General features: G+C 48.0%; 1 protein-coding gene across 2 annotated transcripts in view; it reads left to right on the top strand.

The window, feature by feature from the left end:
• Positions 1 to 12,378, top strand: part of ATP8B2 (ATPase phospholipid transporting 8B2) — a 107,927-nt gene that overhangs the window by 77,182 nt on the left and 18,367 nt on the right. For both annotated transcript variants that reach the window (XM_033923723.1, XM_033923724.1), the window contains exon 22: positions 12,052 to 12,235. In XM_033923723.1, the coding sequence (XP_033779614.1) occupies positions 12,052 to 12,235 (184 nt within the window). The remainder of the gene's footprint in view (positions 1 to 12,051; positions 12,236 to 12,378) is intronic.

Below are 12,378 nucleotides of genomic sequence, written 5' to 3'. Positions count from 1 at the left end.
CCTGCACTAAGGGTCTATCTGCCTTCCCATGCCAGGGTCAGATTGATATAATTTCCCATAAGCCTCTAGGCTGACAGTAAGGTCTAAAGCAATTTTGATGAGATGATTCTAAGAGGGGGTAAGAGGGGAAAAGGGAGGGATTAGGACGTTTGGGTGAATTTCTTGAATAGTAGGGTCTTGATTTCTTTGCGGAAAGCCTTGAGGTCAGTTGAAGCTGTCAGTAGGTTGGTGATGGTGGGATCCAATTTAGCTGCATGTGTTGCTAGTAAGTTGTCATACATCTTTTTGCGTTTAGTTCCTTTAAAAGCTTTATAGTTCCTACTCCCCTCTCTGCTGGTCCATTGTTTCTTGACGTCTGCTTTTGTCCTTAACTGTACTAGGAGGCTGTTTCATGCTTCCATCACTCTTTCTGTAAAGAAATGTTTCCTTAAATTACTCCTAAGCATACATCCTTGCACCCTCTTGTATGACCCTATGTTCCAGATCTTTGTGCCATTGAAAAAGGCCTGCCTGTTGTGCATTTATAACTTGGTGGTATTTAAATGTCTGTTACAAAATTATTCTGAAAGTTACTATGCTAAAAGTGGGAGAACACTGAGGAGTATGTGGTATTTTCAACAACAGTGGAGAAAAAGCCTCAAAAACACTATGCAACACATTTCACTAACATTATGACAAGCTGCTTTAATACTATCATAAATCCTATTGAATGTGGGTAATACAATTCTTTTAAACCCAGCAGACAAAATTATCCAATGGTCTGGAAAATTGCAATTAATTTATGATAGGTTTCATAGCTTCTTTCAAAAAATACTCTTGTTCACTGTATTATCAATCATTCATTCAGTATGGATCTTACAAGTCTCAGAAGAGGTAAAGTAATGGGAAAAATTAACCCGACAAACCTCATTGGCTTTAGGTGCATAATCATAGATTATATATCTAAATATATCTAAATCCAGCGTGACAGGATCTGGGTGTCATCATAGACAATACGATGAAACCTTCCACCCAATGTGTGGTGGCGATCAAAAAAGCAAACAGGATGCTAGGAATTATTTAAAAAGGGATGGTTAACAAGACTAAGAATGTTATAATGCCCCTGTATTTCTCCATGGTGCAACCTCATCTGGAGCATTGCGTTCAATTCTGGTCTCTTTATCTCAAGAAAGATAGAGGGCGCTAGAAAAGGTTCAAAGAGCAACCAAGATGATAAAGGGGATGGAACTCCTCTCGTATGAGGAAAGGCTAAAACGGTTAGAGCTCTTCAGCTTGGAAAGGAGACGGCTGAGGGGAGATATGATTGAAATTTACAAAATCCTGAGTGGAGTAGATCGGGTACAAGTGGATCGATTTTTCACTCTGTCAAAAATTACAAAAACTAGGGGGCATTTGGTGAAGTTACAGGGAAATACTTTTAAAACCAATAGGAGGAAATTTTTTTCACTCAGAGGTTATGGTAAGAGCACATAGCGTAGCTGGTTTAAGAAAGGTTTGGACAATTTTCTGGAGGAAAGTCCATAGTCTGTTACTGCAAAAGACATGAGAGAAGCCACTGCTTGCCCTGGATCGGTAGAATGAAATGTTGCTACTCTTTGAGTTTTGGCCAGGTACTAGTGACCTGGATTGGCCACCGTGAGGAAGGGCTACTGGGCTTGATGGACCATTGGTCTGACCCAGTAAGGCTATTCTTATTTCTGTATCGCTTGGTAGACTGGTATAGACCTATGAATGGTTTTATGCCTCACTGTTACCAGCAGGTGGAGACTGAGCACAAAGTTGTATATCAGGCTATAATCTGCTTAGCGATTCAGTCTTCTTCTGTCTCCATTAAAGCAGGTGGTAAGACTAATTTGACTCCCCTCTTAGTACTGTTGGAATTTTGTTTTGGGCTCCCAGGTTCCCCTTTTGTGCCGGATAGAGCTTGGATGGGTCCTGTTTAGGGATCCGTCCAACCTCGGGGGTATTAAACTCGGCAGGGTACCTTCCTCCACCTCCCCATATTTTTGTAGAGGTGCCTCAGCCGGTGGCCTGGCCCCCTGGTTGGTCAGCCCTCCAGCTATGAGAGCCATGGAGTCTGTTCTGTAAAAGAAAAAAAAACCTAAAAATTCAAAATCCTGAAGTGTGCCGGTCTAAAGGGCTCATTATTTTCTCATTTAACCGGCACTTTTCTTTCAGCTAGGGCGGTTTTCAGCACAATGAGCACTTTTAAAGTGAAAAATGCTCATCGTGCTCCAGACGCAAGGTACTCTGCTGGGGCAGGGAGTCCCTTGGGGCCGCTGGGGGGTTTTCCCCCTGAATTTATGTTAGCACTTTGTAAAGCTTATATGCTGGTGGCTGGAGGTTCTGTGTCCACTCCGGAGGTTTGCCCTTGACATCTTCCCTGGTGTGTCCCCACACAGCTGCGGTTTTGCCCCCCTCTACTCCTCTCTCATCCAAACGCCCGAGGGTCTCTTGGGATGAGGATTTTTGCCCTGAGGAGCAAGATGTTATTGATGAGGACCTGGACCCTTGAGGAAATTTCCAGAATCCTCTTGGGGGGCTGGATTCTGCCAGCGAGGGATTCGAGCACCCCCCAGCTGGCGAAGATGCATCTGTGGTGTGCATTTATCAGCGGGAAGAGCTTCATGAGTTTATTCTTCAGGTCTCCTCAGTTTTGCACTTTGAGGACACCGTGTCAGAGCCCCCGTGTACGGTGGACCCCTTACTTAAGGGGGTCCGCTCTGTTTCCCGCTCTTTTCCTATGGCATCAGGAATTCAGGATATTATCCCAGGACAAGCAGGCAGGTATTCTCACTAGTGGGTGATGTCATCCGACAGAGCCCCGATACGGACATCTTGCAAGCATGTCTTGCTTGAAGAAACTCAGAAGTTTCGAGATGCCCGCACCGCGCATGCGCCAGTGCCTTCCCGCCCGATGTACCGGGCGCGTCTCCTCAGTTCTTTTCTTTCCGCGGAGCTGAGAAGTTCTCTTCAATTCTGCGCTGACTGAAATTTCAGTATTTTGCCTTCTTTCCCCGCGTTTTATTGTTTTACTTACTTTCTTTGAACTTTTATTTCTATTTAAAAAAAAAAAAAAAAAAGTTACAATTATTTCGTCCGGCGGTTCGGCCGGGCCGGCCTCGTGGCTGCGACCTAGCTCCTTCGACCTAGCAACGTCACTTTTCCGGCCTATGTCCCGGCCTATCACCGGTTTTAAAAAGTGCAGCAAGTGCCAGCGTGCGATTTCGTTGACGGACCCACACCGGCGCTGTCTTCAGTGTCTTGGTCCAGAACACGTTCCGAAATCGTGCCGGCCTTGTTCCACGCTTACAGCGCGCTCTTTTAAACGGCGCTGCTTACTTTGGGAGTCCATGTTTAAGATGGAGTCTTCTAAGGAGCCATCTGCTTCGACTTCGACTGATGTTTCACCGGTCTGTTCGAAGCCTGCATCTGCGACTCATGCATCGAGCATCGTGAAGCCAGCATCGTTCACACCGGCTTCTGCATCGAGTTCAGCATCGGTTCCTGCTCCCGTCTCCTCGGTTCAGGTACCGCCTTCCACTGTTCCTCCCGTGGTCATAAAAGTGCCCAAAGCTACCAAGCAGAAGCACTCGACCACGAAGGAACGCGATGACCGTGCAGGAGGACCCCCTTTCGGTGCGGATCCCTCCATATCGGCATCGCTTAAATCCCTGCTCGAAGCTCAATTTGTTGAGCTCATGCGGACGATGGGACCGAGGCTTATCGCTAATATTCAGGGCGATACTACGGTCCCGGTCCCGGAGAGCGGTCCGCCCCCTCCTCCTCCTCCTCGTCGTTCGATTTCTCTGCTCGACGAGGGGGAGCGGCGGAGGGTGGCGGAACCCACTAGGCGGGCTTCCCTTTCTGACATGCCGCCTTTAGAGCCCATTACACCTCCACGTCACCAGGGTACTACATCGGCCCCTGATAATCGGAGTCCTGGGCATACTGCATCGCAGGAGGAGTTCTTTCGCACTCCATACCAGACTTGGGTGGCACTGCGTGAGTCGGCATCGTTGCCTCCCATGCGCTCCACTGCATCGAGTCCAATCCATTCCTTCGAGGCTTCAAGGGATCGATCGATGCATCGAAGATCACGTTCCCCATCCCGGCATCGGGAGGGGCATCGATCTCGACATTCTTCTAGACACTCCTCGCGTCATTCGGAGGTGTCTCCACAGAAGAAAATGCAGCGTATGGGATACTCATCCTCAGATTTATCCCAGCCAGAGGGACCGGAGTATGAAGAACCATCTACCTCATACTCTCCATGCCGCTCTCAGCTCTCCCTGGAACCGGAGGCTTCCACGTCTTCTAGTCCGTCTCGCCGGCCGGCCTTGGCGGACCAACTTTCCTTTTCATCCTTTCTCAGACAGATGGCGGATGACTTAGATGTGACCTTAGATACTGGGTCGAAGTACTCTAAGGAGTATCTGGACACCATGCATTTACCTCATCCTCCGGCGGAGACACTTCGGCTTCCCCTGCATAAGTTACTTGACCAGACTCTCATGCGGTGTTTGGAGACACCGTATTCCATACCTGCGGTGCCTAGCAAGTTGGATGCTCGATACCGCATCGTGCACCACAAGGGGTTTGAGGGAGCTCAACTCTCTCATCAGTCCCTCCTAGTCGAGTCTTCCCTTAAACGTTCGCACCCCTCCCAAGTCTACGCTTCCGTGCCTCCTGGCAGGGAGGGGAGAACGATGGATAAGTTTGGTAGACGTATCTATCAGAATTCAATGATGGCGACTCGAGTGCTCAATTACAATTTTTTCTTCTCGTCCTATTTGGATTTTTTCTTGCCGGTCCTCCGCAAGTTCACACCTTTCATCGATGCTGAGGCTCGGTTTGAGTTTGAGGAGGTGGTGGCGACCCTGTCCCAGTTGCGCCTCCAATTGATGCAATCCTCCTATGATGCTTTCGAGCTCTCGGCTCGTGCTGCGGCCTGCTCGGTCGCCATGCGTCGACTGGCTTGGCTTCGCACCATTGATATGGATCCGAATCTCCAAGACAGACTTGCAAATGTGCCTTGTGCGGGAGCGGATCTGTTCGATGAGTCTGTCGAGACTGTTACTAAAAAACTGTCAGACCACGAAAAATCTTTCCAGTCTATCATGAGGCCTAAGCCTAAACCACAACAGTCTCGTCCTTCTAGACCGCCTATAATCTACCAAAGGCGTTATCAACCGAGGCAGGCCCCTCCTGCGAGACAGCCTGCAAAGCGACAGCCGCCTCAGAAGACTCAGCAAAAGCCTCAGATGCCGGCTGCTCCCAAGGCTACTCAGCCTTTTTGACTCTCCTCCAGGGAGCATAACCGATCTCGTTCTGCCTACCCTATTTTTTCCCATAGGGGGTCGTCTCCATCATTTTTGTCATCGATGGGAGGCGATCACCACGGACCTCTGGGTCCTCTCCATCGTAAGAGAGGGATACTCTCTTCATTTCCAACGGGTCCCCCCGGACCATCCTCCAAGAGAGTATCCTTCCAACTCCACACAGACCGCTCTTCTTCTCCAGGAAGCTCAGGCTTTGCTCCGTCTTCGGGCCGTCGAGCCGGTACCGGTGGATCAACAAAACCAGGGGTTTTACTCCCGGTACTTCCTGGTCCCGAAGAAGACGGGCGATCTGCGTCCCATTTTGGACCTTCGGGTCCTCAACAAGTTTTTGGTCAGGGAACGGTTCCGCATGCTGACCCTTGCCTCTCTTTATCCCCTCATCGAGCAGAACGATTGGTTATGCTCTCTGGATCTCAAGGAGGCCTACACTCACATCCCGATTCATCCGGCCTCCCGCAAGTTCCTCAGATTCCGGGTGGGACATCTGCATCTGCAGTATCGAGTGCTTCCCTTCGGCCTATCTTCGTCGCCCAGAGTCTTCACGAAGTGTCTGGTAGTGGTGGCCGCTGCACTCCGGAACATGGGTCTCCAGGTGTTCCCTTACCTCGACGACTGGCTCATCAAGGCCCCGTCCGCTCCCAAGGTCATTTCGGCGACCTTGACCACCATTTGTTTTCTGCAGAGCTTGGGCTTCGAGATCAACTTTCCAAAGTCTCATCTTCAGCCCACCCAGTCTCTCCCCTTCATAGGGGCTGTCCTGGATACCATTCAACTTCGAGCATTCCTTCCTCCTCCACGCTTACATGCTCTCCTTCTACTCTGCCAGTCAGTGTCTTCTCGCCAATCCATCTCAGCGAGGCACATGATGGTCCTTTTAGGCCACATGGCATCTACAGTTCATGTGACGCCTTTTGCCAGACTACATCTCAGGATCCCTCAATGGACTCTGGCATCTCAGTGGACTCAGGTGTCCGACCCGTTATCTCGTCACATTGTGGTCACTCCTGCTCTACGGCAGTCTCTTCTCTGGTGGATGACCTCTTCGAATCTATCCAGAGGTTTGCTGTTTCATTCTCCTCCCCATCAGAAAGTTCTAACGACCGATTCATCGAACTATGCATGGGGGGCCCATCTGGATGGTCTTCGCACTCAAGGGTTCTGGACCAGTGCGGAACGACTCCATCAAATCAATCTTCTGGAGCTCAGGGCCATCTTCAATGCCCTCCAAGCTTTTCAACATCTGCTTCACGACATGGTGGTCCTTATTCGCACAGACAATCAGGTCGCCATGTATTATGTCAACAAACAAGGGGGCACGGGCTCGGCCCCTCTTTGTCAGGAAGCTCTTCGAGTCTGGGATTGGGCGGTTCGCCACAACACCTTCCTCAGAGCAGTCTACATTCAGGGGAAGGACAACGTCTTGGCGGACAAATTGAGTCGTCTACTTCAGCCTCACGAATGGACGCTCCACTCCGACCCCCTTCATCAGATTTTTGCTCAGTGGGGGACACCTCAGATCGACCTCTTTGCAGCCCCCCACAACTTCAAGCTGCCTCAATTTTGCTCCAGGATCTACACTCCTCATCGCCTGGAGGCAGATGCTTTTCTGCTGGATTGGAGCAAACGTTTCCTATATGCGTTTCCTCCTTTTCCTCTCATTCAAAAGACTCTAGTCAAATTGAGATTAGACCATGCCACCATGATTCTGATTGCTCCTCGGTGGCCCAGACAACCTTGGTTCTCCCTTCTACTTCAACTCAGCAGCAGGGAGCCAGTACTTCTTCCAGTGTTTCCTTCACTACTCACTCAACATCAAGGTTCACTACTTCATCCCAATCTGCAGTCCCTCCACCTGACAGCTTGGTTCCTTTCAACATAACTCCTCACCAGTTCTCTCAAGCAGTGAGGGAGGTCTTGGAGGCTTCCAGGAAGCCTGCTACTCGACAATGCTATTCCCAAAAATGGACTAGATTCTCTTCCTGGTGTATTTCCAATGCCACGGAACCTCAGCGAGCTTCCCTATCTTCTGTATTGGATTATCTTCTACACCTGTCCCAGTCTGGCCTCAAGTCTACCTCTATACGAGTCCACCTGAGTGCTATTGCGGCTTTCCATCAGCCTCTACAAGGGAAACCTTTGTCTGCTCATCCTGTGGTTTCCAAATTTATGAAAGGACTTTTTCAGGTCAACCCTCCTCTCAAACCTCCTCCTGTGGTTTGGGATCTCAATGTTGTCCTCTCTCATCTTATGAAGCCTCCGTTTGAACCTCTCAACACGGCTCCACTCAAGTATCTCACCTGGAAGGTGGTTTTTCTAGTGGCCCTCACGTCAGCTCGTCGAGTCAGTGAGCTTCAGGCCCTAGTGGCGGATCCACCGTTCACTGTATTCCATCATGACAAGGTGGTTCTCCGTACTCATCCAAAATTCTTACCTAAAGTGGTCTCTGAATTTCACATCAACCAATCCATCGTGCTTCCGGTGTTCTTTCCAAAGCCTCATTCTCATCCTGGGGAATCTGCTTTGCACACTCTGGACTGTAAACGTGCTCTAGCTTTCTACTTGGATCGCACAAAGCCACACAGAACTGCTCCTCAACTTTTCGTCTCCTTTGATCCAAACAAGTTGGGACGACCGGTATCGAAGCGCACCATCTCCAACTGGATGGCGGCTTGTATCTCTTCCTGCTATGCCCAGGCTGGATTATCCCTTCCCTGTAAGGTCACAGCCCATAAGGTCAGAGCAATGGCAGCCTCTGTAGCCTTCCTCAGATCGACACCGATTGAGGAGATTTGTAAGGCTGCCACTTGGTCCTCGGTTCATACATTCACCTCTCATTATTGTCTGGATACTTTCTCCAGACGGGATGGACAGTTTGGCCAAACAGTGTTACAAAATTTGTTCTCTTAAGTTGCCAACTCTCCCACCATCCCATTGGGGTTAGCTTGGAGGTCACCCACTAGTGAGAATACCTGCCTGCTTGTCCTGGGATAAAGCAATGTTACTTACCGTAACAGTTGTTATCCAGGGACAGCAGGCAGCTATTCTCACGTCCCACCCACCTTCCCTGGGTTGGCTTCTCAGGCTAGCTACCTGAACTGAGGAGACGCGCCCGGTACATCGGGCGGGAAGGCACTGGCGCATGCGCGGTGCGGGCATCTCGAAACTTCTGAGTTTCTTCAAGCAAGACATGCTTGCAAGATGTCCGTATCGGGGCTCTGTCGGATGACATCACCCACTAGTGAGAATAGCTGCCTGCTGTCCCTGGATAACAACTGTTACGGTAAGTAACATTGCTTTATGCTCGCACAGGTGCCGGAAGCTCCCTTTTGTTTTGCGCGCTCCATGGCCCGCCTGTATCCCATTCCTGAAGGGAATAGGGACACTCTGAAGTCACCTGTAGTGGACACAGTGGTCTCGGCCATCTCTAAAAGGCATATCGTGCCTGTTGTGGGCGGTGCAGCCTGGAAGGACCCGGAGGAGCGTAAGTTGGAGTCCCTCCTTAAACAGAGTTTTGTTGTGACAGCTCTGGCGGTCCAAGCGGCGATGTGTGGCGGGCTGGTGGCTCGGGCGTGTTTTCGCTGGGCCGAGCATGTCCTTCACTGTAAAACTGTGGGTCGGGACAACGGGACGGTCGGTCCGAAAACGGGACGTATGGTCACCTTAAGGCTGTGGAGGATTGACAGGCCTATTACTGCTATTGACATTTGGTAGGCCCTCAGAACTAAGAAGTTAGGAAAATTGCTGGGGTTGGATTGGCTTACTGTTAAGTTTTATAAGTTGTTCCAAGACTTGTTGATTCCACCTATGTTGGAGGAGTTTAATTTGTTGGAAAAAGGTGATGCTTTCTCCCCTATTTTATGAGGTTGGCAGGAATCACAGTTCTATCTAAGGAAGGGAAGGATCTCACTCTTTGTGGGTCATATTGTCCACTTTTTTTTGTTGGGAGTGGATACTGGCTTCTTAGGTCGGCATATCCAGATCAGTCCAAGTTCCTGCAGAGGAGGCAGATGGGGGACAACTTGAGGAGGATTCTTATTTTAATGGAGAAGACCAAGCAATAAAAGGAAGATTTGCTTTTGCTCTCCATAGATGCAGAGAAAGGCTGTGAGTGGGTTTTCTGACCCTTTGTGTAAAGTCTTGGATAGGACAGGACTGAAAAAAATGGTTGAGTACCTGAATGTAAAACCCGCTTAATAAACTTGGGACAAGGACCCTGGTTAAAGAGCTGGATTTAAGTGTTGTATATATATGGCCCCACTTGCTTGTATTAAAATTAATGGGAGCTCTTCTCAGATTTTAGAGTTATATAGAGGAACTCAGCAGGGTTGTCCTCTCTCTTCCCTCCTGTTTGCCTTAGTGAGTAAGCTTTTGGCAGAGAGTGTGCAGGAGCAGGTTAGGATTGAAAGTATAAAGGTGCAGTGGAGAGAAAATTAAATTCTTTATTTATAGGAAACTCAGGTAGATACGAAGAAATTGTTTAATTTAGTTAGTAAATTGATAGATGTGGATAATTATAAATATACATCTCAAGAATGTTCTGCCTCAGAAGCCTTAATGCAATTTTTTTCACTCAGAGGTAAATAATTTGAGGTAAATATGCCAGATAGATTCCCAGTTACATGGAAATATTCTCCAGTCTTTTATAGATTTTTATTATGCTAATTTAAATCTCTTGACTGCTTTTTAAATTTTTTAAAAGTTATATGCAAGATATGTTCACTCCTATTGTTATTTTGGTTCTTGTCCACCTAAACCAGGAGTGTCAAACTCAATCACATAAAGGGCCGAAATCTGAAAAAAAGGCTAAGTCGTGGGCCGAATTTTTAATTAAGATACTTAGGGGTCCTTTTATTAAGGTACGCTAACCGATTTAGCGTGCGCTAAAGGTGCACCTTAATAGATTGACCTCTAAGTGGCTAAGGCTTAGTCTTAGTAGAAGTATAGGGTGACAATATCTTCAACCCCACACCGGCTCTGTGGTGTAAACAAAATAAATAAAAAAGACTTTTCCTCTCTCTCTTAGGTTCTAGTTCACGCTCGCTGTCTTAACACCAGCTCTGGCAGGATACACATTTCAAATCTGACATATTGTAATCACAAAATAGAAAATAAAATATTTTTTTCTACCTTTTGTTGGTCCCAGGCTCTGGTTGTCTTCTGATAACTCGCTTGCCAGGGTCTCCTGCCCATTTGTCATTTCCTTATTTCTCCATGCTAACCATCCATCTTCCATCTCTGTCCTCTCCTTCCGTTTCCCTTCCCTACCCCAGAGGTCTGGCATCTTTCCTTTTTTTGTCTCCATACTCCTTTATGGGTTATATAGGCGGTACAACACACTTAGCAGGCTTTTATTTCTGGTCTGCAGTTTGCTGCTTACACAATCTGGGAAGGCACACAGCATTGGGATTTCTGTAGCTGTGTCTCCTGGAGCAGGCTGACATTCCCAAGTAGGCTGTCCTCTCTGAGCCACTGTCCTGCTGAACATTGAAGCTGCAATCTTTGTGGGGCTGGGGAAGGGAGAGAGAGGAGGGGGGGATAGGATGCTGCTGCACTATAGGGGTGGAAGGAAAGGGAGAGGGGACAAAGAATTGCTGGACCATAATGGGGAAGGTTGGGAGAGAGGAGACTGGGAGCATGAGCAGCAGTAGAGAGCTTCGGGAGCACAGTGTGGCGGCCGCAAGACTTGCCCGCCGGAAGGCACCAGCTGTAGATTCATGCGCCTCAAACTTGGCGCGTGAATCTACAGCTGATGCTTTTCAGTGGGCAAGTCTTGGCTGCCACACTGCTACGCTGTGCTCCCGACGCTCTCTACTGCCGCTTGCGGTCGCCTGTACTCTCCTGGCTTCTGGCACAGTTTGGGTCCGCCTAGTCCTCCCAGCTGCCTTGTCCTCTCGGCAGGCCAGCTTAATTACAAATGTTTAATTGTCTGGCGGGCCAAATTGTATGACACCGCGAGCCAGAGTTTGACATGTCTGACCTAAACTGTTACAAGTAGGTTCATCAATTCCAAGGATAACTTTTTAAATAGTTACAATTTATGTTGCAATTAGGTCTGTTTCTACTAGACCATGATCATATTATAATCACCCCAATTCTTAAAAATTGTAAGGGGCCTCTTACTTTGATTGATTTTTTTATTTAAAAAAATCAAATCACATTTCTTCATATTATCATAAATTACATTGGCTCCCAGTTGAGGCTAGAGTAATTTTCAAATTTGGCTGTATATGTTATAAGGTCTTACATGGTCTTGCACACAATTACCTTTTGGATCATTTTCTGTTCACTAATTCAAGACGTTTACAGTGTATTCACAATCTATTTGCTTTTCCGTCTGTAAAGGGCTGTCTATATAAAAGTTATTTTCAACAACTCTTATCCCACCCACCATCCTCACATTTATTTAAAAATAACTCTGAAGTTTATTTATGTTTAGCTTTGTTATAGACTGGGAAGAGCAAGACAGGGTAGAAACTCCTGTGCTTGCTCAGAGATGTCAAGTTTTGATTCTTTGAGCTGGGAGAAATTTTCACAATGGGCTATCTCTGCTGACATCATTTTCAAGTGATGGCAGCATTACCCTGAATTCTACGGAGATCCTTCCAAACTATTTTATATGCTCTGACCTTGCAGGTCCTCTTCAGCTCCCCTGCCAATCTACTGGGCATGCCGACATTGCAGCTTTATCCCTTTCTTTTACTTTTCCTAGGCTCATGCACTGGAAGCGGACATGGAGAAGGAGTTTCTGGAGACTGCCTGTGCCTGTAAGGCTGTAATCTGCTGCCGGGTGACTCCAATGCAAAAGGCGCAGGTGGTGGAGCTGGTTAAGAAGTACAAGAAGGCTGTGACCTTGGCCATTGGTGATGGAGCCAATGATGTCAGCATGATCAAAAGTAAGCAGCTGATGAGGAAGACCAGGGAAGAGAAGGGAAAATGCTGTGGGTATGGAGTGCAGAATGTGCTATTAGTCACAGCTTCTGGAACTGGATCTAATTACTTGCTTCTCCAAATCGAAGCTCAAGGCGAGTTATCAATC

Source organism: Geotrypetes seraphini, chromosome 16 (assembly GCF_902459505.1).
Source record: "Geotrypetes seraphini chromosome 16, aGeoSer1.1, whole genome shotgun sequence".
Classification (NCBI taxonomy): domain Eukaryota; kingdom Metazoa; phylum Chordata; class Amphibia; order Gymnophiona; family Dermophiidae; genus Geotrypetes; species Geotrypetes seraphini.
Note: the sequence above shows the minus strand (reverse complement) of the source record. Positions and strands in the feature narration are given on the sequence as shown.